The sequence below is a fragment of the Leopardus geoffroyi genome, chromosome B4, assembly GCF_018350155.1.
Source record: "Leopardus geoffroyi isolate Oge1 chromosome B4, O.geoffroyi_Oge1_pat1.0, whole genome shotgun sequence".
NCBI lineage: Eukaryota > Metazoa > Chordata > Mammalia > Carnivora > Felidae > Leopardus > Leopardus geoffroyi.
In genome coordinates this window covers 104,169,197-104,197,022 of record NC_059341.1, presented here as the reverse complement: position 1 = coordinate 104,197,022, position 27,826 = coordinate 104,169,197, and the positions used below count along the sequence as shown (strand labels likewise).

At 35.5% G+C, this 27,826-nt stretch overlaps 1 protein-coding gene across 3 annotated transcripts; it reads right to left on the bottom strand.

Annotated features, from left to right (window-relative positions):
* Positions 1–12: 12 nt before the first annotated feature.
* On the bottom strand, positions 13–27,808 carry LOC123590913 (tenascin-R-like). Of its 3 annotated transcripts, XM_045464549.1 has the most exons (14): positions 27,020–27,808; positions 25,989–26,123; positions 24,103–24,235; positions 23,373–23,630; positions 21,964–22,053; positions 21,839–21,884; positions 18,244–18,846; positions 16,149–16,424; positions 10,881–11,150; positions 4,555–4,815; positions 2,788–2,918; positions 2,478–2,607; positions 700–850; positions 13–245 (listed from the first exon to the last, which is right to left on the bottom strand). In XM_045464549.1, the coding sequence occupies exons 7-14, from the start codon at positions 18,272–18,274 to the stop codon at positions 74–76; spliced, it is 1,422 nt and encodes a 473-aa protein (XP_045320505.1). In that variant the 5' UTR covers positions 18,275–18,846; positions 21,839–21,884; positions 21,964–22,053; positions 23,373–23,630; positions 24,103–24,235; positions 25,989–26,123; positions 27,020–27,808; the 3' UTR covers positions 13–73. The 3 variants fall into 3 exon arrangements, with proteins under 3 accessions (XP_045320505.1, XP_045320506.1, XP_045320507.1); XM_045464550.1 differs by having other exon boundaries at positions 21,839–22,053; XM_045464551.1 differs by lacking the exons at positions 25,989–26,123; positions 27,020–27,808 and having other exon boundaries at positions 24,103–24,301.
* Between the last annotated feature and the right edge of the window lie 18 nt (positions 27,809–27,826).

The window sequence follows — 27,826 nt, the reverse complement described above, 5'->3', positions numbered from 1 at the left end:
TGCTGTGTTCTCTTCTCTTCAAGCATGCCATAAACCACTTCCATTTTCATTCATTTTTAATTAGATATTGGCTTTAAACACAACCATTTCCATTATTTTTTGCCCATGAAAAGTCAATTAAATATAAAATAAACTTACAAGTGCTAACCATGAGGACAGCGGGATGGCTTCTTTTCAGTCCCTTGGTAGTTATAACACTAATTAAAAAGTCAGTCCCTGAAGAAAGGCTATTAAATGTGAATGTCCTGCACATTAAAAAAAAATTCACGTATTAAAACATTTAGCTCAGAAACATTTGGAAAACTCCCATCTTCTCACCCTGTCTACAGAGAGAATTTTACATATAAGTCTTGTGGTGTTTTTATTGTCTATCACAGAAACAATCTGCTATGCTTCATAAGCATAAACAGTTAATTAGAAATCATAGCCTCTTACACAGAGAAATTCACTTAAGTCAAAAAGTGTGTATTATACATACAAGCATGAGATATCCTGTATTAATTTATTATTATTTGCAAAACAGATTTGTCACTGTATCTCAGACATTTTCTAATCACATCGTAGCCAAAAAAGTTGTCTTACAAATTTTCTAATTTCTGTTTATATTAAGCCAGTAGTATAGCATTTGAAAAATATATATAAAATGTTAATCTCGTGGTCCATGTAACTTGACACAATTTCTTTTCAGGATTTTCATACCTTTTTGTGGAAGGCAGGGTTTCCTCTTTCATTAAGATTCCGCTGGATATTGAAATAATGTATCCGTCCAGAAGACTTCTAGCTGTAGGCCAGCTAACAGTTATTGCATTGGAGTTTCTACTATGGTTCATAAATTCAACTGCACTTGGGGCTATATCATTAAAACATACACATAAAATAACATTTTCTACCGCACAAAGCACCTGGTCTAAAACAGCCCTGAAACACCCTCAAGATTTGTTTCACTTTCTGCAAACTCTGAGGGTAACCAAAACATTCCTTTTATTCTTCCTGATAGATGATAAGTTAAAAGTCAAAAAAAGAGAAAAAAAAAACCAGTAAGAATAATTTTAAACTTTAAAGTGGAACCAATATATATTATTGTAGTACTATAATCAGTATTTCCCTCGCCTCAAAAACGTAGGGAGAGATTGTATCTTGGTCTTGTACGACTGAAAAGGAACAGAATATGCCACCCCAAAATATGCCTCTTTGGCATAAGGATGATTTTGAGTTGGTTATTCTTAAAAGAAACAGCAGACACACGAGAAACTCTGAAAACTGAGTTAAAAGTTATCCTTTGTAAGAGACTCTTAAATTTACAAGGAAAATCTCCATTCGTAAGGGTGTCTCCCTTCCTACACTAGAAGTCTGACTAAATCTCTAGAAATTCTTGCCAATGGAGAAGGCAGACCTAAATCTGCATAACCACTTTACACTTGTTTACTAGGTTTTCCTAGTAGCCTCCAGTAACTGGCTCCCTCGTCCCCCCTCAACATTTTCTTTTGTTTTTAGCTGGAGATGGTATTTAAGGTGGTGGCTTAAGCCATTTCAGGGAGTTACTCAGATTCCCTGGGTCTCTCCCACGTATGCATGAAGTATATATATATATGCTTATTTCTCTCCTGTTAATCTGTCTTACACGGGTTGGCGGGGGGGGGGGGGGGCCTCAATAAAGGACCTAGAAGGATGGAGAGAACATTATTTTTCCTCCCAACACCACCAATCTGTGAAATATTTAATGATTTTTAGGACTCATTCCAATTAAATACCAAATACTGACAAAGTTAATCAGCAGAAATGTTAATTGCAATCTAAATGTGAAATACTCCCTTCTTTCCTAGGGAGAAAAGTTAAATGAAATAGTATATAATATGTATTTTGTTTTGTCTCTAAAATTCTTCCATGTAAAAGAAAAGAACAAAATTGTCAAGAATATTCTCTCCCAATTCCATTCTTTGTTTTTATAGTAAAAGAATACAAGCTATGGCCAGTTCCTAAATACACAAATCAATAAACCACTGTCAAGAATCATTAACATAGTTATTATAGAATAATTGAAAATTTTACCTCATTCAGATATGAAAATGTATACATTTTGCATACATCCTTCCCAATCATCCCTTATTTCATATGACAAGCATGGAATAAATCACCATCTGCCATTGGGAGTAAGTTGCTAACACTGGGGAAATGTCACTTCATTGTCTGCTTGACTGAACAATGAAGAAATTAAATCACAAATGGAAAATCTGGCCAGACCCCAGACAATTAGCTACTCTACTGCCTAGCAATACATTTACAAAAGAGGTTTTTCTGACCCATATAAGGGGAAACCGAAAAAGAGACAAGAGAGGACACTGCCTGCCCATAAAGAAAATCTGGGAATAACAAACTATTGACTAAATCTTCCCTAAAGAATGAAATAAATATTTGAACATTGATTCAATGTTGAATTGAACACTGAATAATACCTCAAGGGCTTACACAGGCTGTACCTGTCTGTATTTCTTTTACGTTAGGAGCACTGTCTTTAAAACCTTCTTTTTCAGTGCAAATTGAAAAAGTATACACTGTCGCAGGATCCAGGTTAGAGAATGTTGCTGCTTCTTGAACTACCTTCTGGACCTATCAATCCAAAAGAATAAATTAGCAACTGTTCATTTAAAAAATGTTCCACAATTCAACACAACCAAATAAGCATGGGGGTTATTTAGTTTCACTACTATCTAACATAAGAATGCAGTAATATTGGACTCAGCATGAAAGATTCAAGTTTAATGCTTCTGAGAGCCGCTTCTAACGTACCATGAAAGCAGCAGTACAGTTCATGCATGTGATTTCATAATGCTGAAAATTCCCATCAGCTCGATTCCAGAGAATTTCTATGGAAGAGTCTGTCACTTTGCCCTCATGGATATTTGATGGTGCTTCCAGACCTACCCAAAACACACAACACATTTAAATTCTTCTATGTTTTCTAACTGGGTTTTTCTTTTTAATTTATCCCTTTAAAGGAGGAAAAAAACACAAGGTGAGAAAATAACAGTAAAGTTTATTAATCAACTATCTTTATATCCTAAATTAAAACAGTTGTTTACACATAACACAACAGTTTATCAAATATAATAATCAGTTGCAATACTCAGAGTTATGGTAAACACCATAACAAGCAGCTAATTTTGATTTTGCAGCAAAAACTACAATAGCAGCAAATTCCCAAGAGCAAACGTACAATACTTAAAAGAAAAAAAAAAGAGATTTAAGCTTTCTGAAACTATTATCATAAACTAAATAGTCAACATAGAGAAAAATATGAAGTCCAGACGAAGGGGTAAAAGAATCCTCTTTGTATCGAATATTAGCTGAAGCTAAAACCGAATTTTATCTTATGAGCTTTAATTGTTATGTTTTCATGCTAAAGATCCCATTCAGCATAAAGAAAAAGAAATTATTTCAGAAAACCTAGAAAAATTGCAGCTTTATACTACTATCTTATATACTGATATATTTTGCCAATTATATCACAATATTGATATATGTAGAAGATCAAGTACTAATTACTTTTAAAAACAAGAACTGTCAAATCGAATGCTGCTCATAATGATTTATAATTTAAATAAGGAAGAGGCAGAGTTTAGAGATATAATAATACATAAAAATTGTAAGTAAAAACAAAGTATAAACATATATTGAGCTGATTATAAATGTTAAGGTTCTATTACAACAACGTGATTAGTGGTACCAGTTTGGGAGTATTTTATGAAAAGGTGAGTTTAAACAGTAATAGAAATTTTACAACTCGCGAGGAAGAAGACACATGGTGGTATAATAATATATGTGAAGATTTATAGACAAGGAAGAGCAAAACATAAAGAACCTGGACATGTTTATAGTCAGAATTATAACATTTTCAGGACTACATATTATTTTTGTATGGCATTTATTACTCTGTGCCATTCATTTCTATATATACGAGGTCAATATCTTAGATAAATGTCATGTATCCCAAATGCTCAAAATGAATTATTTGTAGAATACATGAGTGACTTAAAGAAAAAACAAATCAAAATTGATATGAAATTCAAAATGTAAGTTCTGGTATGAACAAATATAATATGTACTAATTTTAAATATTCAAAGAAGGAAAACATACGCTAATTCCAGACAAAGGCAGAATGGGGAGAGCAAACACATGCTAAGATTATGTGCTTTGAGAGATACTATTAAGTGTCTCTAGACTCAAAAAATATAACCCAGTTCTCATCTGCCTAAAATTATTCACATTCCTCACTCTTGAAATAAGTCATTGAAAGTTATGATTAAGATTCAAGTATGTTTTCTTCTTAATGGATAGATTTAAAAAACTCATGACTTCTCAATTTTACATAAAGTTAGCTCTATCTGTATACTAGAACAATGAAAGATTAGGTTCAGTAGTAAGGTATTTGTAATTATTTTTAAAAGATCTTTGAAAACAACTGCATTAAAGTGAATGTAGCCTACTAATATAAAATGGGACACAAAGTCAAAATTAAAAAAAAAAAAACCTTATGTAAGTCCCAAAATACTTACATGTTTTTACTGCAGGCACATAGTACATATTACTTAGTTTAGTACCACTGACGATGGAAACAAAGAAATTATATTCTGTGCCTGGCGTTAAATTGCCAACAGTTATTTTATTGTCATGTTTCAAAGGCCTGGTAACATTTGGTCCTCCTTCAATTACAATATGTATGCCATCAAACACTCCAGTATCAGGCATTTGAACAAATAAGATTACAGAGGTACTATGACTTTCATATGGGATAACAATTTGGACTGGTTTGGGCTCTGAAAGATAAAAAGAGAGATTTATAATTAGTGTTTGTTTTTTTAATTTCAAGTACATTTCTCTATTTTGTCTGCTATGTTCTAGAATATGTGAAAACACTAAATGCCTGTGCTAACTTATGTTTACTATGTCAGTCAATAAGGTGGACACTAAGACAGACTGTACATATTTTGGAAGTACTGATTAACTTTAATTTTTTGATTCTCAATAATAGTCTCAAAAACATAGGAATCTGACATTTTCCAATTTGTTTTACCTTTTTATCTATTTATTAAGCAAAGGCTTTTGAAAACCTATATACTAGGAGGAGTGCTTAAATAAAGTAAATAAGGCCAGGTTGCTTCTTTCAAAGAGTTCCCAGTCTCAATAAAGAGATACACAAATCACCAACTAGAATCCCAAATGGATAGAGCTGAGTTGGTAAAGTGAACAAAAAGCTATTGAGAATAGGGGAAGAAAAGAATTCTAGGGGATATCACTGGGGAAGGCTTCCAGAGTCTATGATTTTTTTATCTGAATCTTAAAGGATAGTACAAGTTTACCGGAAAGAGTATGTGGTAGAGAGAGATGATTAAGAAGGGAATTCCAGACAAAGAGGAAACCATGAGTGAGGCATAGAAACCAAAAAAGGGCATCATCATCATCATGTATTCAGCCAAGTTCTTTCACCTTTTTACTAGCAAGGCAAGTGACTAGTCACTAATCTTTGGCAACTAGTTATTAGTCTTTGGCAAGTTGTGCCTTGGTTTCCCTTTCCCTAACATGGGAAAGAAAAGACTAGTATCTACTTTGCAAGGTCCTTGTGATGATTCCATGAGAGACTGTATTTATACACAAAGGGTTTAGTTCCAGGCGCATGGCAGGTGCTCAGGTGTTTCAAGCCTGGAGTGTGTGTGAGGAACAGGGAATGGAAGACCAGGCATGGAAGGCCACCTCTGACGCTGGACGCTGTCTGCGAGAGGCCTTGCATGCCATGCTGTGGAGGTCAGATTTTATCCTGTAGGCACAGGGATTTTGAGCAGACATTTCATTTCATTTTTAGGAACACAGACCTGGCAAGAGTTTAGAGGAAAGGTTTGCTTACATTTCACACTCTCATTGACCTCTACGTAAGAGCTTTCTTGTACTGTAATCTTCTACTGTGCCATTTAGAGCAGATTTGAAATTTTAGATGATTTCTATTCACATTATTTCTTCCTCAGGTCAATTTTAAAATTTTTTTCAACGTTTATTTATTTTGGGGACAGAGAGAGACAGAGCATGAACGGGGGAGGGGCAGAGAGAGAGGGAGACACAGAATCGGAAACAGGCTCCAGGCTCTGAGCCATCAGCCCAGAGCCCGATGCGGGGCTCGAACTCACAGACCGCGAGATCGTGACCTGGCTGAAGTCGGACGCTTAACCGACTGCGCCACCCAGGCGCCCCAGGTCAATTTTAATATCAAATCTATTTGTAGATTATTGAAATACTACCCAGTATAACCTTAGATCTGTCCTTTCAAGTAGATATCTTCTTCTAAGATATACATTCTGAAGTATATTTTTCCTTTCAGAGAATAATTAGTCTTTCCTTTTCAGTTTTGTGACATCTGATTAGATGCAACTGAACTTGTTCTAAATCATTGATACTGTATTTGATAATATGATTCTGCCAATTTACCCAAAGCCAGTACTGTATAAATGGATTTTAACACATACCTATTATTAACATTTTACAATATAAAAACTGTACATTATTTCCATCAATTCATTCATTTGTAATATATAACACTCTTGCCTTTATCATTTTTCATAGTTATGAAGAAATGTTCAACATACCACCCATAACAAATACCATATGGTATACTACTGTGTTTCAAAGCACTTTTACCGTGTTTTTCCTTTTCCAGTTATCTTTTTTTTTTCTGTCATCACTAATGTTTTTTATGGGTTTCCTCTTTAAATTCTTTACAGCTCTCTTCAGTTAAAAAGCTCTACACTAAGCATGGTTTTTCAAAGGCTACTATGACATCCCATAAGTATCATACCTATCTGGACGTGTGGACAATGACCTGAAAGCTTCTGAATATACCTTGAGCAGAAATTAAACATCTGGAGATTGGAAATGAGTGGCCAGCACAGTCATGGAAACAGTGCACTCCCATGTTCCTGGGTGCTGAAGGTATTTTCTAAGCAGAGACAATGCTTAGAATAGAATGCAGAGAATAGGCATTGTCTAATTCAGTTTCCAAAAGTGTATGGAGTCTGTGACATTCTCTATAGTGGGTAAATATGGGGTTTTCCATCAGTTCCACTTGTTCAGGGAAATGAGACCAATGGCATCAATATATGCCACATTAAAACAGATGAACACAAAGGCTGGAAAGGTATAGAACAGGACAAAGTTCTTTCTCTTCAAATATCTATCCTGAATCTCTGGAAACTCAAGTGAGAGAAGGTTTCACATAAAAAAAATAAATGAAATATTTATGAATAATGAGTAAAGACTGTGACCTTTATCCCTACCCATTTTCCTGAAAAAGCTTTTTCAAAAGAAGTGGTAGCATTGAGGGCTGTATGCGGTTTTTTCAATGTAAGATAAACACAAGGCCAAAAATCCAAAGGCTTTTATTATAGGCAAGGGAGAATGAGGTCTCAGAGTTTCCCAGTCTATCTTGAAATTGACTCTTCTATACAGAGAGGAAAAAAAGGAAACTCAAACACCAGCTCTTCTTCCCTCAAGAAAACTTGAGTACAGTTAATTCTGCCAACAAAGAGAAACTGCAGAGATAACTGAAATGACTGTCCTGTGGTTGAAATACTAGGAATGGTCATCACTCCTCAAAGTCACTAGTCCAATTCTATTGAGAAATAAAAATTATAACCTCAAACACTCTCACAGTGCTTGCTTGGTGTCTGAACCCTTAAATTATATTAATTTCACATGTAGATAAGATTATTATCATTCCCATTTTAGAGAGAGGGAAACTGATGGCCATTAAAGGTTGTGTGACTTCCTAATGGATGTAAGCTGATAATCATGGAGCTGGAATTCCAACCCAGGCAATCTAGTTCGATGGTCTGCACTCATAAGCACCGCCTTCACCCAAAGGTCATATATTACAGTTCAAGTGTGGCACAATAATAACTGGAAATCGAGTTTTGCTAGTTATTTTTAGGATAATTTAGAGAGATGGATAGATATGTTTCAAAGGGAAAAGGGATATCAATGAACATGTAAATTTTTTTTCTTCTACATGTCTACAAAATGTCATTAAAAGGCAAATGTCCTATTGTGCTTGACTGTCTCAATGTGTATGGAAAAGAAATAGGATGTGGTAAATAATAGTTATCAACAAACAATGCAGGGAAAGAATTTCTATGTATGCACATTGGGATAGGTTAATATTTGTTTCATCATCTGAGACAAGTAAAAATTATGAATGATAAATAATCTGATGATGCTAATAGTGCTTACCAAGGTTAATAAATGACTAGAAAAGCCTATGGAATTATAAGAAATAGTGAAATGCTTGAAGGAACTAAAGATAATTCACCAGAAAGGAAGACTCTATATACACTAGGAACACCTAATGGCTATTTCCAAGCAACTGATGTCCTTTCATGGGAATTAGGGAGTAGTTTGCTCTGTGATGCTCTGGAAAACAGACATGGCCTTATAATAGAGGAAAATTACAGGGATTCATTACAAAAATGATCAGAGGCACGATGCTAGCAATTGCCTATCAGGTGAGGCATTGGTAAGATGATCTCTGTCCTAACTTCAAATCCTCAAATTCTGTAATTTTTCCTGGGATGTATATATATTAATCATGTTTCAGCATCCATGTAGAAGAGCAGTTTTGCAAAGAAGTGTTTGAATTAAACAGAGTCAAGAACTGTGCTTAGACATGGAGATATAAAGCTGAGTAAAAATTTTAAAAAGCTCATTATATCTAGAAATGGAGATAAAATTTTTATATTTGACATGGAAGAGGGGTTGAAATATGCCAAGTTCCATGGAGTCAAAGAAAAATAGGATTTTAGAGCTGGAAGTTGATTTAAAAATGTATTCAATAATCTAAATTTTTAGAGAGAAAACTTAGCACCTAGATGATGTGGGGGCACTCTAACCTCATACTGCTAATAATTGGTTACAGTTAATTCCCTATCTATGCATTTTAATTTCCATACTTCCATTCTGCTGATAAAAATTTAGGGGTTGATGGGCATGAAATAATTTTTTTAGCAATATCTCTTTTTCATGTGTTTTCTTTTAATTTTTTCCTATGATAATTATCTTTAGGTATGTTTCCTTAGAAATTTAAATATGAAAGTTATATACAAATTTAGTTTTAGTCTTTGGAGGACAAAATGGGAAGATTCTACACTGACTGAGTGTACATACATACTGCTCAAACATAATTTTTTGGGCCAATTCATTTTCCATCAGTCTGCCTTATTATTAGCCAAAAAGGCCTGTGAGGTCCAATATTCATTCCTTCCTCACAGTTACCTCTATTTACTCAAATCAGTCAAGTCAAAACCCAAGGTGTCTCCCTTCCTTTATACTCCTCACATGCACTCTATCACCAGCTCAGACTTCCTACTTCCATAATATAAAATATATCTATTACTTTATCTGCATTTTCCCTTTCTTGTCCACCATAATCTTTTGCCTAAATTCCACAAAACTCTTACCCAGTTGCCCTACTTCCATCCCTGCCACTTTAAAAATCATTCTTTGCACAGAGTCAGAGGGAAATTTTTGTAACATAGGTCACATCATCAACTTGCCTGCATAAAACTCTCAATGGCTTCCCATTGCCCTCAAAACAAACTCAAAAGCACAGCCTAGGGGTGCCTGGGTGGCTCACTGGTTTAAGCATCTGACTTCAGCTCAGGTCATGATCTCCCTGATGGTGAATTTGAGCCCCATGGTGGGCTCTGTGCTGAGAGCTGAGCCTGGAGCCTGATTCAATTGTGTCTCCCTCTCTCTCTCAGCCCCGCCCCCACTCACCCTCATTCTCTCTCTCTCAAAAGTAAACATTAAAAAAATAAATTAAAAGAAAAAAAGGCACAGCCTACAAGTTCTATGTGATCTAACCCCTGCATACTTCTCCAATATCACTTCTTATTCCCCTTCTCCCTCTTCATTAGACACCATGTATCAGGCCTTTTTGTTCTCAGATATACCAAGCTTTTTCCTGTTTTTTGGGCTTTGTGCCTTTATGCTAGGTGTTCATGCCTAAAGTACCCTTTCTCCATCTTATTACGCTCTGGCTCCTTCTCATCCATTAGGCCTCCATTCAAATACAGCTCCCATTACAGTCTATCTACACTAGAACCATCCACCCCTCTTCAGTTACTCTCTATCACGTCACTCTGCTTTTTTTCCCTCCTAATGTTTATCACAATTTATAAATATCCATAAATATGATTTATTTATTTCCCATTTTTTTTATTCTCCCTCCTTAACAGATTTTTCAATGATTATCTATTGAGTGAATTAATCGTATTTGAGAAAGAACATAGATTTCTGTCATTGGTTTGGTCCTAAATCTATAAATACTGTCAATATTTTATGTCAATGTTCTACAACAGCAGGCCTTTGTTGATTCAATAATAATTACAAACATTTATATAGCTATATGTTTATATAGCCTATAGCTATAGGCACTGTTCTAAGTCCTTCCTTTTATTAAATCAGCTAGTCTCAGGAAAACCCATAAAATACAGACTATTATTTTCTTCCTGTTTACAAATGTAGAGAGAAACTAAGGCATAAATAGGTTGAGTACATTGCCCAGGGTCACTCAAATAGTTCAACCCAGATAAACCGAGGTAGTGTGGCTTTAGGGTCAAGTTCTTAGTCATAGACAATGCTGCCTTTATTTAAGCATTAAGCATTTACAGGAGAAAAGAAATACAAACTGCTCCAGGTCCTGAGGCTACCATCAGACAAACACGCCTACAATCTATTTACAAAGGTAAAACCTGCTACCAGAAGGATGTGTAGGGGAATATTTTACAATACTCCCAAATCAGCAAATATCTGTTATGAATGAAAAATATTTGATTCTCACTTAGAGTTTGTTGAATAGTTACCAGCTCACTCAAGTTCCCATTCATCATTGTTGCCATTCCAATGTCATATGTCATTCCAGGGGTTAAATTATCAATCTTGAATCTATTAGCATCTTTTACAAAAAGCTTCCTGACTTCTCTTGCATCTGATACGGGTTTGACTTGAATATAGACCTCATGGCCACCTTGTGGGAGTTCCCAGTGAAGAATTATACTGTCCTCTCCCACATCTTCAGGTTTAGCATGAACTTTCTGCGGAGGATTAATACCTTAGAGAAACAGATAAATAGATACACTTATCTTAGTTTATTGTTAACATTACTCTTGCTGTTGTAAAAATGTCTTAACCCAATATTAGTTAGTGGTTAAAGTAAATTTGGCAAATCCCTATATCACTGTCTTGAAACTCAATTTTAGAGAAAAATGTGTCTTGTTATTAGTTTGCAAGATTTGTCAATAAGATTAAGCACATTATACATCAAGGGAAACTAAAAAGTATCTAGCAAATTCTTCAGATTTTAAGGGTGCCATCGAGTAATGTTCCCATTGCCAAAATTATTCATTTTTTCATCAAATGTGCATAGGCACCCATCTCAGCATGTAGAGTACATCAACAAAAAACAAAGGTCACTGCCTTATGGAGTTCATATTCTAATGGGTGGAAAATAGACAGTAAACAATCATATACCAAAGTGTATATTATATAGTACATTAGATATGATAGTGCTAAGGTGAAAAAGAAAAAGTAAGCTAAGGTTAGCGAGAACAGGAGTATAGTGGCTGTAGGGAGGAAGTTGTGGTATTAAATAGGGAATCCAGGGCAGGTGTCTTTGAAAAGATAAGATTTTGGGGTGCCTGGGTGGCTCAGTCAGTTAAGTGTCCAACTTCGGCTCAGGTCATGATTTCACTGCTAGTGAGTTCAAGCCCCACATTGGGTTCTGTACTGACAGCTCAGAGCCTGGAGCCTGCTTCAGATTCTGTGTCTCCCAATCTCTCTGCCCCTCCCCCGTTTGTGCTCTGTCTCTCTCTCTCTCTCTCTCTCTCAAAAATAAACATTAAAAAATTAAAAAAGAAAAGATGAGATTTTCAGCACAGCAGGTGAAGGAGGTTAACAAAGTTAGCCATGCCATATCTGAAAGAAGAGTTTTCCAAGGGGCACCTGGGTGGCTCAGTTGGTTAAGCCTCCGACTTCAGCTCAGGTCATGACCTCACGGTTTGTGAGTTCAAGCCCTGCATTGGGCTCTATGCTGACAGCTCAGAGCCTGAAGCCTGCTTTGGATTCTGTGTCCCCCCACTCTCTGTCCCTCCCCTGCCTGCACTCTGTCTCTCTCTCTCTCAAAAATAAATAAACATTAAAACAAATTTTTTATAAAAAATAAAGAGTTTTCCAGGAAGGAAAAAAAAAGCAAAAACAAAAACAAAAAAACAGAAGGCTTCATAGGCTTTCACTTTGAACAAAGCAGGTAGCAACTACAGTGACATACAGAAGCATGATCTCTCCTAAATTTTAAAGAATCACTTGGGCTATTATGTTAATAATAGAGAGGGTCAATGGTAGAAACAGAGGAGCAAGCCAGTACTCTTGGCAGAGAGGGTGGCCAGGATGACCACAGGCCTAAGGGAAGCAGTGGCAAGTATTGGAATTCTAGATTTATTGCAAAGATAGAAAGAACTGGTTATCCTGACAGATTGGTTGTGGGCTGTAAGAAAAACAGAAGAGTCAGTGATACCTTCAAGGTTTTTGACCTAAACAACTGGATGAAAGAAATGGCCATGAATTGACCTGAGAGGACTATAGGCAGATTTGGATGGAAACATCTGTAATTCCATTCCATTCCATTTTGGACATGTTGAATTTAAGATGTCTATCAGAGATCCAAATGAGATATATTACTGAATAAACATATTTAGGTCTGAAGTTCAGAAGAAAGGCCTGGGGCTAAAGATATAAACTTGGGAGTCATTAACATATAGATGCTTTTAGCTTGGCACTGGTATTTATCACAAAAATGGCTAGAATTTTATATTACTTCTCTAATTTCTGAAAGGTATGGCACTCATTTGGATATAGAAAGGACAGTATCAGGTTGTGCCTGCCATTCTTGTAGAATATCATCAGATATTCTATCATAATAACTGACAAAAGTACTTTGGCTTCCTCCTTACACAATTTATTTATCAAGCCTTGTGATTTTTAATACAATTCTCTAGAAATAGTAATTCCCTCCTTTCAGTCTTGTTTGTTCTGCATTATATTCTTCCCTAAATTTTAATAGTTCATCAACACAAAGGTCAATCATGTCCAAGAATAATTATGTAATTTTAAACTGTTCGGTAGTTCAAATAATATTTAAGGAATTCTCTATGATTTTCATAATTACTTTGTTCCCAGAAACTATAATTTGATTTTTTATTTGAGCTTCATTTCTTTATCAACACAATAAAACACCACATTTTAAGTATCAGAGAATGCTACAATAATCCAATTAGAAAAACTTCCCCCTAGAATCCAGGGTGAAACAACTTCAGAACTTTGTTCTTGTATAATTACAAAACTTAAAATACTTCCTTCAGTGGAGGACTGAGATGAAATCTACTGGATTTCATTACATAAGCAGAGATTGAGGAAATGATGAGATTTGGTGAATCTGTGATTCCCCTGTAATTACTGACAGAATTTTCTTGCATCCATGTGCATTTTTATGGGAGAGGGTCTGTTAATTTTTCCATGTCCTCAAAAGTCTCCATGACCCCCCCAAAAGCTGAATTTTACTGAATAAAATATACTCCTTCATACGTATGAAGGTTCTTCATGTTCCGTGCCTAGCTTACATTTTTTAGACTCTCTCCACATGCCCCCTGTACTCCAGCCTTGCCAAACAACGTATAATTTGCTAATGTTCTAATGCCATTCCTTTCCAAAAGCCTTATCTGGCTTTCCCAGGTATGGCTAGATAGATTCCTCTTCTTTAGTCCTCTCTGCCTGTGCACTTGCTATCTGCCCTGCTTGCAGCATCCTCTTGACAACCCCCACCCACCTCCCCGCTAACTCCTACTCTTCCTCACAACACAGCACATGACTCCACCAGAAGAACTTCTGGGTTAATTGATCCATCTCTATGCTCCCATAGTACCCGGAGCATAAACCCTGTAGTAGCAACTATAATACAGCATCAGCACTGTTTCTCAATTTATTTGTCTTATTCTATTAGCATGTAAGCCGTTTGAAGGCAGAGGTCAGGTTTTACTCCTCTTTGCATCTCTAGTACCTGTTGTGGTTCCTGATTCTAAAAACTAATTTGAGTGAATAATGAATGAAAAAAAGAATATTGCCTCAACCTTAGGAGAGTAAAAGAGCACTGGAATACCAATACCTACATTTGCACTGCTGTGTCACGTCAGCTTACAGTTAATATGCACAGCAAATAACCCCAAAATTAAAAGTGCAGACACATGTACCTTTCTCTTGTTCCTCTATTAAATAGGTACATGCCATGGGAGATTTTAATTTAGGTTCGAAATTAATGATCTGTGAGAAATCCTCCTAGTCTCCCTGTCAGTTAAATTTGGAAGCACTTTGGGGTGCCTGTGGGGCTCAGTTGGTTAAGCGTCCAACTTCTGCTCAGGTCATGATCTCACAGTTCATGAGTTAGAGACGTGTGTGGGGCTCCGTGCTGACAGTTCAGAGCCTGAAGCCTGCTTCATATTCTGTGTCTCCCTGTCTCTCTGCTCCTCTCCCACTCCCACTCTGTCTATCTCTCTCTTTCAAAAATAAATGAATATTTAAAAAATGGAAACATTTTGGAGTGCCTGGCTGGCTCAGTCAGTTGAGCATCTGACTCTTGATTTTGGCTCAGCTCATGATCCCAGGGTCATGGGGGCGAGCCCTGCATAGGGCTCCATGCTGAGTGTGGAGCCCAGTTAAGTTTCTCTAGGTCTCTCTCCCTCTCCCCTCCCTCCCACTTTCAGGCACTTCTCCCTCCAAAAATCAACTAAAAATGTTTTTGTCCTCCCTTAAAAAAATGGAAGCATTTTACAGAGAAGAGATCTATCATTACCAGAGGGGATTGGGGCTGGAGAGTGGGCAAAAGGGGTGAAGGGAGTCATTTGTAACATGATGAATGGTAACTAGAACTTTGAGGGTGGTTACTTTGTACTGTATACAGATGTTGAATTATAATGTTTTACACCTGAAACTTACATGATAAAAAAAAAAAAAAAGAAAGAAAGCATCTCTGTAAGTGTAAAAGATTCAACCAAGCATTTATCCATTGAAAGGTGCTTTGTCTGAGCTCAGCGAAGAAAAAACATCAGCTATCTACCATCCGCTTGGAAAAATGCTTTTGCTTAGGATTTACAACATTGAATACATGTATTTAAGTATTTGCATTTAGTAAGCATTAAATAGTATCTTTTGTTCTTATTTTCAAAGTATCCCAAGTATTCCCAGTGAGCATGAGAAGGCTAATTAACTATGGCTATGCATGTTTTGCATTCCTGCTACCTCAGCTCTAGTGTACATTTTAGCTGCTGTGATTTTATTGGGAATTTCAGCCAAAGAACTTTGCATATAGGCGTGTTAAATACACACGCACAAACAAAACAATTACACCCACAGGGATATTCTCCAAAACCTACTTAGTTATGAATTGTTTCATACAATAGTATTTATCTTAAAAAAAGTTGACTTATACTTAAGGGGGTAAATATATTGCTTAATTAAAAGATAGATTACGTTAATGATCATGTTCTAGACAAGAATTCAAAACTGCCATGTGGAGGTGAATTATTAGAAATACATTGGCCAAAAGTCCTGGGATGAGACTGCCCCCTAGAGGTCAATTCATCACACTGTGTGAGAAAAGAAGAATCAAGTAAAACTACATTTGCAGACCTATTTGTCGGATATAGTGTTATTAAAGAGAACTGGATGAACTAATCTTCATGTTTCATGATCATTTCTTTTCCAGACAAGGCTATTATAATAAATATGTCTTCTGGGAACTCTGGTAGGAACAATGCAGATGCTTAAAGAGTTCATATAAATCTAAATTAACTTAGTATTTAGAATCTATGCTTAATTTTGATTCAACACTCAAATGTTTAACTGTGAGTATTCATACCAATGAAGGATCAGTATAATTTCAGCAAATATGAATTTAAAAATATGAAGTGTATATATATATATATATACATATATATATATACATACATATGTGTATATGTATATATATAATTTTTTTAAGGCAAAATTAGTCAGTGCTTACCTGTCACAGCTGAAATAGGTCTCTCAGAGCAGCTTAGAGTTCCTCTTTCTGCTACACTGAATAGATATATCAGATACTGATGGAAAGGTTTGAGATCTCCAATTTTCATTGATGTGCTGAGTTTTTCAACAAACACCTCTTTGGATTTATTGTTTTCAACATCCAAAATCGACACAAGATAATGGTGAAAAGATACAAGATCTGGGGGATTCCAGTGTAAAAATATTTCTGTTGGAGTCACATGAATAACTGTGACATTTTGAGCTGATAATGGGCCTAGGAGATTTTAAAAAATCAGAAAAAAATACATCATATTAGTGATATGGTTTGTCAGAGTAATCTCTCACCTCTCACTACTTCCCTACTACTCTAGTCTAGAGAGAAAAGGAAAACTGGATTTGAGTCCTGGCTTTTCCAATGCAAGTCTCTACTCCCTGAGTAAATTATTTACTGTCTCAGAGCCTCCATTTTCTTGACTGTAAATGGGAATTATAGTAGTAGCTGTCTTGTAAAATTATTATGAAGATTAAATAAGGAATGTAGAGCAGTTGGCAAAGTGTTTAACACATGCAGTTGGTTCAACCATTATTTTTATTACAAACACTACCAAAATGGCATTTCTAGCATTCCATGATCACATTTTACGTGTCTTTTAGCTCTTCTGTCTTGTCAAACTAAACAGCAGGGACTTCATTCTATGTGTTCTTCATTCCCATCATCACTGGAACTCAGACATTCATCCTCTTACAGAAATATTTCCCCACTCCAAACCATTTCACCCAGTGTCACGCAACAGTTTTCCTAATTAATCCTTGCACCCCATCTTCCCAACATGCATGCACATGCGCGCGTGCGTGTGCACGCGCACGTGCACACACACGTACACACATTCTTCTTGATTCTTACTTTAGAAATAATAGCTGAAGACTTTAAATGAGACCATCTGGGTTCCTGTATGGTTTAACAAAGCATGTTCCTCTGGTCAGTTTACTTAACCTTTCTGAAGCTCAGTTTTCTCATTTCTACATAGCTACTCCAGGGTTGAGGTATGACCTTTGAGAGATTATGCACTCAAAGTGTTTTGTAAAAGGTACAGCAGGTCTTAGAAACTATAGTCTTAACAGATTTCCAATGCTTTTTTAAAAAATTTTTAATGTTTATTTATTTTTGAGAGAGAGAGAGAGAACATGAGCAGGGGAGAGGCAGAGAAGGAGGGAGACATGGAATCCGAAGCAGGCTCCAGGCTCTCAGCTGTCTGCACAGAGCCTGACACAGGGCTCAAACTCACAGACCGCAAGACCATGACCTGAGCTGAAGTCAGACACTTAACCAACTAAGCCACCCAGGCGCTGCCCCCCCGCCTTTTTTTAAATTAAAATTTTTTTTTTCTTTTTGGATTTCCAATGCTTCTGAGGTCAAGTCCAATCATCTGAGACTAATACTACTGGCACTCCCAAATCTGGTACCACTTACGACACAAACTGATTTACCCTGATGCCTGAGAAAATCTCCAATCACACTACATACACTATTCTTTTCCCACAAACTCATATCTCCACACTTTTGCTCACAATGTGCTTTTCTTCCTTCAAGTTTGAATCTAAGTCTCTTATTTCCTTGTGCCTTCCTGTTACCCATCTTCTGCATTCTAGAAAGCATTTCTTAAATGTCCCACTGACTAGGAATTAGGCCGTTATGTTTTGCAACAGTTTGCTACCATTTGCTTGCTCTTACTTTTACACCTTACAAATTCTCTTCATTGTAAGCCTCCCCAAATCCAGAATGCGTACCTGTTTATCTCCTGCTCTTAGCACATATCAAAATGTAAGTTCCACAAAAATGTATTAATTATCCACTGTGGGCTGGGCACCAGTCTAATCGGTGCTATAAGACAAATAGATATAGTTCCTGCCCTTATGGGTTTATAGTTGAATAGAAAAACCAAAGATATAAATACAGTCATTGTAATTTAAAATGGCTAAAGATATAGGTATGCCCAGAATGTTATGAGAAAATACCAGACCTTCAGGAAATATCTGCTAATTATAATATTCAATATTTGAAAAATCATACTTTCAGATGTTTTGTGACTTACGTGTTTCAACAACGAATATTGAAGTTAACATAGTTTTTGCCTCCCATTCATTTATTGCAAAGAGTAAAAATCTGTAAACATGGCCAGGACACAATTGGGTAATTGTTTTTTCTGTAGCATTTGGGGATATGCTGTCAAAATGTTGTTCTTCTGTAAAATCTAAATAATATTTAATAATAATTTTATATCCCAGTTTTAGCCACTTATCCAAATTATTCCAACCATTTGAATTATGCCAACCAAATACAACTTCAGTTGTTCCGATATCCTTTATATAGATTGAAAGGTTTTCCTGCAGAGAAAGTGCTGAAAAAAATAGAGAGGAGCATTATTTGTAACTAGAAATCATAATTCTATCTTTAAAATAATAAAAGGGAGATACATGATATGAGAATATCAATAAAAATAATTACACTCGTATTTGCAAATATATGGCAGTGGAACATAACAGAAAAATCTTGTAAAGAAATAGTTTGATCCAGTTGCATTTTGCTGTAAAATGTAGCAATCTGTTTCATTCTTGGGTAGCAGTGGAAAAGAAAAGATTTCATTTTTCTTAAGGCCAAAAGATGATCCATCTATCCATGTGAGATGACCTTCTTTCTGAAATAAGATATACAAATTAATAAGCCAATTTGAAGGAAAAGTGTCGTATCTTCAAATACTTCTCCTTTGTGAGTTATTCTGAGCTAGAGACAGAGTTCACTTTTATTCATTCATTAGCCATATGTCTTCAGGCAAACTGCTGAATTTCACATTACACCTTTATTTTCTCATCCAAAAAAAGTGGGTATCATAATATTACTTGCATCTTAAGTTATCCGAGGATTAAAGAGGCAGTGCATGTGAAGGGACAGACCGTTATTCATTAGCTGTTAGTTACTTTATTTCAAGTCATCACATAAGTCACATGTATCGGTGAAGGTTGCCGACACCTTTCTGCTAAGGGATGTCACTGGTGACCATCACTGACCTCAATTCTCACATATAAGAGATGTTAATACGTTCCAATTCCACCTAACAGAATGGAGGAATACTGTTTCCTTGAAAAATTTATTTTTCAATAAAAAAATTTATTTCAATGCTTTATTGAATATATAGCACAGCAGTTTTGAAAACAGTCAGAGGCTCAGAGGCAGTATGCTTCAGAGGTTAGGGCACAGTGTTGGTCGGACTGACACAGATTCAAAGCCTGGCACGGGCATTTGTCAGCAATGTGACCAGGATTCTTCTGAACTCCATTTTCCTTACCTATAAAGGAGAATGACAGTGCCTACCTCATAAAGTTGTTGTGAGAACAAAATAAGAGTTACCAATATAAACGTTCTAGATTGGAATTTAGAACTATTAGCCTTTATATTCCTGTGAAATGCCAGCCTCTAACTGGAAGCTGGGAACGCAATGATGAACAAGAAACAGTCTTTATCCTCCACGTCCAGTAACAAATTCACACTTATTCAGCATGAGTGCATGGGGAGATTAATTTCTCTACCTGTCACAGGCTTAAAACCCTGCAGGTGATTTTGATGGTTAACCTCAAGAGACCAGCTTGATGCAGAGGTTAGAATATAATGGTTAAGAGCAGACTCTGATGCATTCCACATGGGCAAGTTAACCTCCCTGGGCACCAATTTCCTCACATGTCATACAAGAAAAGCACATAGCATGGTACTTAGCACTTTGGAGACATTATACAACTCAGCTATTAGTATAAAGGAAGTTCTTCTTGATGTTTCATTTACCTCCTAAATTATTTTTAAGTATCGTGAAAGCAGTGACTGTCTTAGACCCCTTTGAATACACAGTGACCATGACGGTGCCTTGGGAATCCTCACTTTGGTATCATGACCATATGACCTGGACCTTATAACAGAAACCAGTAACCAGAACTACTAGAAGAGTACATTCTAATTTAACAGTTTATAACAATCATGCTAACAGCAGGAAACAACTATATGTACACTAACTGGTCTGCTTGAAAAGAGACTGGCATGCTGGGAGGCAGGCTTGTAAGATGTCGGAGATGAACTGCAGTTTGAGGAATCTCTATTAGAGCTTCATCCACTTCCCATGAAAAGATAAAGGAGGCTCAAAAAGAGGAAGATGAAAATGTAATTAAAGACTGTCAATAGCTTTCCCCAAGCTTATGCCAAGTTTCACAGAAAAATTGGTATCAAACTGATAGGATTTGCCTTGGGTCACTACATGCCAGGCTATCCCATGGAGAACAGATTTATTTTTGAATGGCAGGAAATTTTTAAAAAAATGGATCATCAAGAAGAAAATACAGACTAGACAGAACTGTGCTAGGTCTTGGGTTTTCCCACACAAAGCTGACCAAAATGAAATTTCATGAGATATTCCATAGTGATAAGAACGTTTGAGAAAATGTCACACCTTCCTTATCTCACCAGTATTGAGTAAAATCTTCAGATCTTTCCACATCTCTTTTAGTAAAATTAAATTTCATAAACCTGCATGTTGTAAGTAAAAGAAAATGAACAAATCTTCCATATTTTCAGGTTCACATTACTGTATTGTTCATGGAGGTGATAAACAGAGGAAGTGGAGCAGGTTGGTGAGGATATGACATGACGGTCTGGGCATTGTTAAAGTGTCTGTGGAAAATTCCAGAAGCAATAATCAGAAGAAAATTAAATAAATGTCTGGAGCTCATAAGAGACAAGTGGGCTGGGTAAATATTTAAGAACAATTGGGCTAAGGTCACGATCTCGCGGTCCGTGAGTTCGAGCCCCGCGTCAGGCTCTGGGCTGATGGCTCAGAGCCTGGAGCCTGTTTCCAATTCTGTGTCTCCCTCTCTCTCTGCCCCTCCCCCGTTCATGCTCTGTCTCTCTCTGTCCCAAAAATAAATAAACGTTGAAAAAAAAAAAAGAACAATTGGGCTAGGTGGTAAATAACTGAAGAAATGGATGAAATCACCAACATTTAAGACAGGTCTAGGGAAGACCGAAATTAAAGCAACCCTACATAAAGAAATAGATGCCTACAAAAGAGATTGAAGGGGGTGGGAAGAGACAAATAGGCAGAGAACATTAGATTTTTATGGTGATGAAAATATTCTGCATAATACCATAATTACTGTCTATTATTATACATTTATCCAAACCCATAGGATGTATAGCACCAAGAGTGAACCCTAATGTCAACTATGAACTTTGGGTGATTATGATGTGCCAGTGCAGGTTCCTCAGTTGTAATAACTGTACCACTCTGGTAGGGGATGCTGATGATGGGGGAGGCTATGTATATGTGGAGACAGGCAGTACGTGGGAAATCTCTGCACGTTCCCCTCAATTTTGTTATGAACCTAAATTGCCCTAAAGAGAGGCAGAGGTGGGGGAGGATAGGCAGGGAGGGAGAGACAGAAAGATTGACACAGAGAAACAAAAAGAAAACAGGGTCTGGCTTACAAGAAGTACTCAGTATTTATTGAATGGGGAAGGAAGGAAGGAAGGAAGGAAGGAAGGAAGGAAGGAAGGAAGGAAGGAAGGAAGGAAGGAAGGAACAGTGGGAGGGAGAGACTGAGGGGGGGGGTAAGTTTTATCATTTTATGCATTTCTTTACATATACTTACCTTCAAATCATTAAGACCAGTCCATATTATTATTTGATTCTTCGACCTGAGGAGTGAAAATATAAAGTTTTTTTCCTCTTCATTTTTTATATCCACAAGGTGTGCAGAACTTAAGGATAACTTACAATGTTGCTCAGCTATATCCCACGGCATACTCTCTTTGCTAATTTTATAACAGCTATTTTTTAATGCTACCCATCCTCGTGAACATGAACCTACCAAAAGAAAAAGGTTTTGTGAAAGATGAATTCAGGAATATAACATTTCATAATTACATTTCTTAACATCTATGGTAGTTAATCATGAAAACCTTATAGTATTAATGGTGCACTTTTCCCTATATTTTTCCCAAATAAGCAAAAGTGCTAAAGTTGCTATTAGTCAAGTAGTAAATGAATTACTACCAATTAAAATAGTTTTTAAGTAGTTGTAAGAATTAATTATGCAAAATTATTGTCAAATTATAACTTAATTAAAATAAAAACCACAGATTTTTTTTTAGTCACTTTAGGTTGCCCTTCCTTTCCCTTCCTCTTATGAAGACTTTTTAAGTTTATTTCAGGTTTATTTTTATTTTCAATAACTAGACATAATACTGGCTAAGAACTGTTCTCTCTGCCACTGCTACTTGGCTTCAAATGGGTTCACCTTTCAAAAAACACTTAAGTCTTTTTCTCTAAGATTGCACACCATAGAAACACAGGAAAATATCAACCTGTTGAGAGTATATATTATACTTTAACTCTTGTTGGTATTTTATCAATGTTGAAATTAGGAAGATGTGTGAAGGATGTTTTGAAGAAACTGTTGTCTTGTTTTTTTTATAGAAGGAGGATGGGAAGGGGCGATGCTTAATTACCTTACTATCTTCTCCTTACTACTCACATGTTTCTCTACTTCGCTTGTAAACATATATTGTGGTTCAAGTTTATTCCTATAGAAGGTATTAAAATAGGACTCTTAGCCCATCACAGAGAGTGTATCACCCTGATTAGCTGTCTCTGACTCTCTCCTCTTTTCTTAAATCTTTTCCCACCATGTGGAGGAAGGAAATGGATCTGAGAAGCCATAAAAAATTAAATACATTCCCCTTCCCTTGCAGTATTCCAAATTTTGGTCAGGTCTGATGTGGGATGAATAATGGAGAAGTCTCAAATAGGATGAAAGATTGATATTTTTATGTTGGATTTTAATAGACTTGTTAATACCAGAGACTATTTATACATACTTTAGTCACCTATAAAGCTACCAACGATTGCCAGAGTTAAGGAAAACAGAACCTATTTGGTTCAGTTTTTTAAAAGTGGTGGAAGGAAAATAAAGTTGGCTCTTCACTTAAGCTTGCTAAATCCAGCTTGTTCAATAAATCAGTCAAATGTCAGGATGATATAGTTAGATAAAAAAGGACTATGTTAGTTCATTTGCTAGCAGTTTACAGTGGCTAATATTAGGCTGAACACTTTTGAAAAGAACAATACATCTACCAAGTTATCTGCAAGATATATATTAATAATGAACCAAATATCAATAATACCTGTTTCTACTTGAACATCCAGTCTCTGAAATACATTTATAAAATCCAAATGCAACTGTTTAAATTCAAATTTAAAAGCATATAAGGTTGCAGGTTTTAAATTAGCCCACTCATAAGCTGTAATATTATTTTCCATAATTTGTGTAGAATTACTGAGAGATATTGACACTAAAATGTCACTGGAAGACAGCACACTCCAGTTAAAGGAAACACTCGTGCTTGTTGCTTTTGTTTTAATATTGCTAGTTGAGAAACCACCTAAAAAATCAAGGACCATAATTAGTTGGATTCAAATAAAACTGAGTGAAACACAAGATACTGAAGTACATTACAAAAGAATCACCATGAGAGGGAAGCATATTATCTACTATAAAATATTTTCTAGACTCTATGGGAGTTTCTTGTACTCTACCTAAAATGAATGACTTAGATTACAAATCTGCATTATAATATTTTAGATAATATGGATTACATGTAACATCTCTACTATGCCTATCTATTCATATTAGTACACATCAAGTGTCAAAAATGAAAATCTCATTCTTTAGTTTACAATTTCCTTTAAATTTTGAAATTTACATTATGTTAAAAAACAAAGCACTACATGATGATGCAATTTTGGACTATCATATACCTGTTAATCACTGTAAAATTCAGATTCTCTGGTAATAAAATTGTTTCCCTTTTATAATTAGGCAATATAGATGAACAAAAAATACAAATTACTTACGGGTTTCAAATGACTTTTCACTTAAAATTTGTCCATGTTTTATAGACTGTAGAATGATGTGATAGTCTTCATTTTCCTCTAGTATTACTGACTTTGAAAGTTTTTGCAGGTCTGCAGGAACGCTTTTGACATTCTGTAAATAATTAGATTCATCTGCTTGCGAAGTATTTGTTAACTGTGTCAGGTACATTCATTAAAAGACTGACTCTTGTACATTTCCTTTATAAGAGGCAATTTTTCATACAGAATGTAAACATATAAGAAAATACTTATTTTTACATAATGATATTTTATTTATTAAAAAAAATTTATCTATTTTGAGAGAGAGAGAGATAGAGAGTGAGTGGGGGAGGGACAGAGAGGGAGAGAGAATCCCAAGCAGGCCTGGCACCATCAGCACAGAGCCCGATGTGGGGCTCAAACCCATGAACCATAAGAAGATTTAAATAATTACTCTCTGTATAGTACATAATATAGTGTATACAGGATATAAACTCTCTGTATAGTATATATAGTATATAGTATAGTTAAAAAGTCATTCCTATGAAAAAGTTGAGTGTTAATTTGATCACTTACTGAAGATATTTCAAAAAATGCTAACATTTCATACATTAATAAAATAAAAGTAAAAAATCTCAATAACTGCATAGCAAAAGAAAAGTTCAACAAAATAAAAAACAACCTATGGAATGGGAGAAAATATTTGCAAACCACAAATCTATAGTGGATTAATATCCAAAATACATAAGGAACTCATACAACTCAATGACAAAAAGCAAACAAACGACAACAAATAAATAATCCAGTTAAAATAGGCAAAAGATCTGAACAGACATTTTTCCAAAGAAGATATTCAAATGTCCAACAGGTATATGAAATGGTGCTCAACATCACTAGCCGTTAGAAAAATGCAAATCAAAACCACAATGTCAGAATGGCGCCCGTCAGAATGGCTATCAGCAAAAAGAAGAGACAATAAATGCTACATAAGCATATGAAGAAAATGGAACCCCTGTGCACTACTGGTGAGAATACAAATTTGTGCAGCTACTGTGGAAAACAGTATGGAAGGTGCTCAAAAAATTAAAAATAAAACTACCATATGACCCAGCAATTCCACTTCTGGGTATACACAGGAAGGACACAAGATTACCATCCCAAAGAGATATTGGCACCCCCATGTTCACTACAGCATTGTTTACAATAGCCAAGATACAGAAAACAACCGAAGTGTCCACTGATAGATGAATGGATAAATAAAATCTGGTACACACACACACACACACACACACACGCGGGAATATTATTCAGCTATAAAAAAGTAGGAAATCCTGCCATTTGCAAAAACATGGATGGACCTTGAGGGCATTACACTAAGTGAAATCATTCAGACACAGTAAAACAAATACTGATCTCACTTATATGCGGAATTTTAAAAAAACCAAACATACGAATGGATCAGATTGGTGTTTGCCAGAGGCAGGGGTGGGAGGAATACTGGGTGAAGATAGTCAAAAGATACAAACTTCCAATTGTAAGATAAAATTTCTGGGGTATAATGTACAACAGGATGATAATAGGTAACAATACTGTTGTGTACTTGAAAGTTGCAAACAGTTCTCATCACAAGGAAAAACATTTGTAATTATGTGAGATAATGGATGTCAGCTAAACTTATTGTAGTAATCATTTTGCAATATGTACATATATCAAATCATTATGTTGTATACCTTAAACCTACACAATGTTACATGTCAATTATTATCTCAATAAAACTAGGGGAAAAATCTCAATAACTATTAAATTCCTATTATGATGCAACATTTAGTCACAACAAATTTACACTATGCTGACTTTTTATCAGAGTCAAGAAAAAGATGCCTTACTTTTTCAGCAAAATTATTAACAAGTTGATATTTTAAAAAATAAAATTCAGGACTTCCTCCCTTAGGAAATTCATCCCATTCAATAAAAACTGTTGTTGTTCGATTATTCATTGGCATATAACAGAAACAAACGACCTGAAATGGAAAGAAAAGTAACTGTAAAAATAAAATAAAAATACATTCTTGGTTATTACTATTATTTTATTAGCAAACTTACAAAAATTAAGCCTAAACTATGCCAAATTATAATTGAAAACTATTTTAACAATATCAATTTCTACACACGAATTAGGTAATATCCATTGGATACCCTATTTGTAAACGTAATTTTGAAAGTAACTTAAGAAAGGTAAGTAAAATGAGGGCAAAGACATTTAAGATCCATCTTTCTCAAAGTAGGAAACACCATGTTCCTGGAGCCAGGGAGAACAAAGAGACCCAAAGTCACAGGAAAAACACAGCACACCCTCCTGGTTTGTCAACTGTGTACCTTGATGATAATGGCTAAAAAAATAAAATATTTCACAGACATTCTTGGTAACACACTTGCAGTAAAAATGAGTAGAGTGCAAAATGTTTGGCTGAGCTATTTTAGAGGCTCAGTTCATTGATACCATAAAGAAAATGTTAGCAACTGAGAAAAAATAGCTAGACTGCAGGTTCAGAGCCTTTTTATATATTCCCTAGACGACAAGTAAAGAAGACTTCAGCTCTCAAAAGAATGGTATACTTACCAAAATTCCTAACACAAACAACCTTAAAATGCCTCACTATACCATGAATTTTACCAAATCCTGATCTCTCTCTCTCTCCATTGATTACTTCCAATTTGTAAGCAGTGAAAACAGATGCCACCTATCTGCAGAGATTTGTGCAACATCTAGCAGAGAAAATTTGTCTTAGGTACCAAATCTAATGTTTAGTGTTATTTCTCTTCAACATACCCCTCATTTTCTAAAACAAACTCAGTGCAACAGTATCCTGCCCATTACCTAATTATTCAAAACAAAACACATTCAAAGATGTCTTACCTTAACAACATATTGTAACCAGAGCAACAGAATAATCGATTTCTCCATCTGGAAAATAAAGTATATTCAACATGTATTTTTTTTTAGCATCAAAACTAAACTATTCAGTCTTTGGATGTGTGTGTGTCATTTAATGTCATATCTTTTGAAGTTAGACTGTTCATCCAACTGAATGTTAGGGCATTAACAAGTAAGTGCTGCATAATATCTTCCACCTAAAGAAACTGGAAACACCAGTACTTTCCAACAAATAACAAAATAATTTGCTTCTAGAAGCTGCTATAATTAAACACAAAGGAGGTGTTAGAAGTAAAATGATTTATCAGGCAATTACACAAAATTGCACCGCATTGTGTAAAACTTTCATCTTAATCCATAGAAATCTAGAACAACTACATATTGCCACTTTCTTGGAAGTAATTCCTCACACTCTAAAATAACACCATCGTTATGAAAAATATTTCAAAACTATTGACGAAATGGGAAAAACATGCAAGTCTTTTCAACTCTATTTTTAAATACATTTACCTAAAAGCTTGTGCAACTTTTCCTAGGAATCTAGACTCCCTAGGCAACTGATAACTTTATATTCAACTTAAGATCTAAGAAAAAAATTAACACACCTAGTATTTAAAATACATCTATTTCGAAAACTGAAAAATATCACTTAAACAGGTCCCTATGATCAATTCTAAAGCCCACTGCAAAAGCAAGTTTCTTCCTGCAAAATCCTCTTTAGTTCCTATCAAGGTGTTCACCTCAGATAAAATTCAACCCAGTTAAAAAGAAATACGTAATAATCCAATC

What these genes read in the sequence shown, in the direction of transcription:
- LOC123590913 (XM_045464550.1), bottom strand. Translation starts at nt 18,274, where the DNA reads ATGTTAACTTCAATATTCGTTGTTGAAACAC. An exon ending in ACCTATTTCAGCTGTGACAG is followed by an intron (nt 11,151 to 16,148) that starts GTAAGCACTGAC and finishes TGTTTCTCTAAG; the next exon opens with GTATTAATCCTCCGCAGAAA. An exon ending in ACTGTACTGCTGCTTTCATG is followed by an intron (nt 2,608 to 2,787) that starts GTACGTTAGAAG and finishes TTGGATTGATAG; the next exon opens with GTCCAGAAGGTAGTTCAAGA.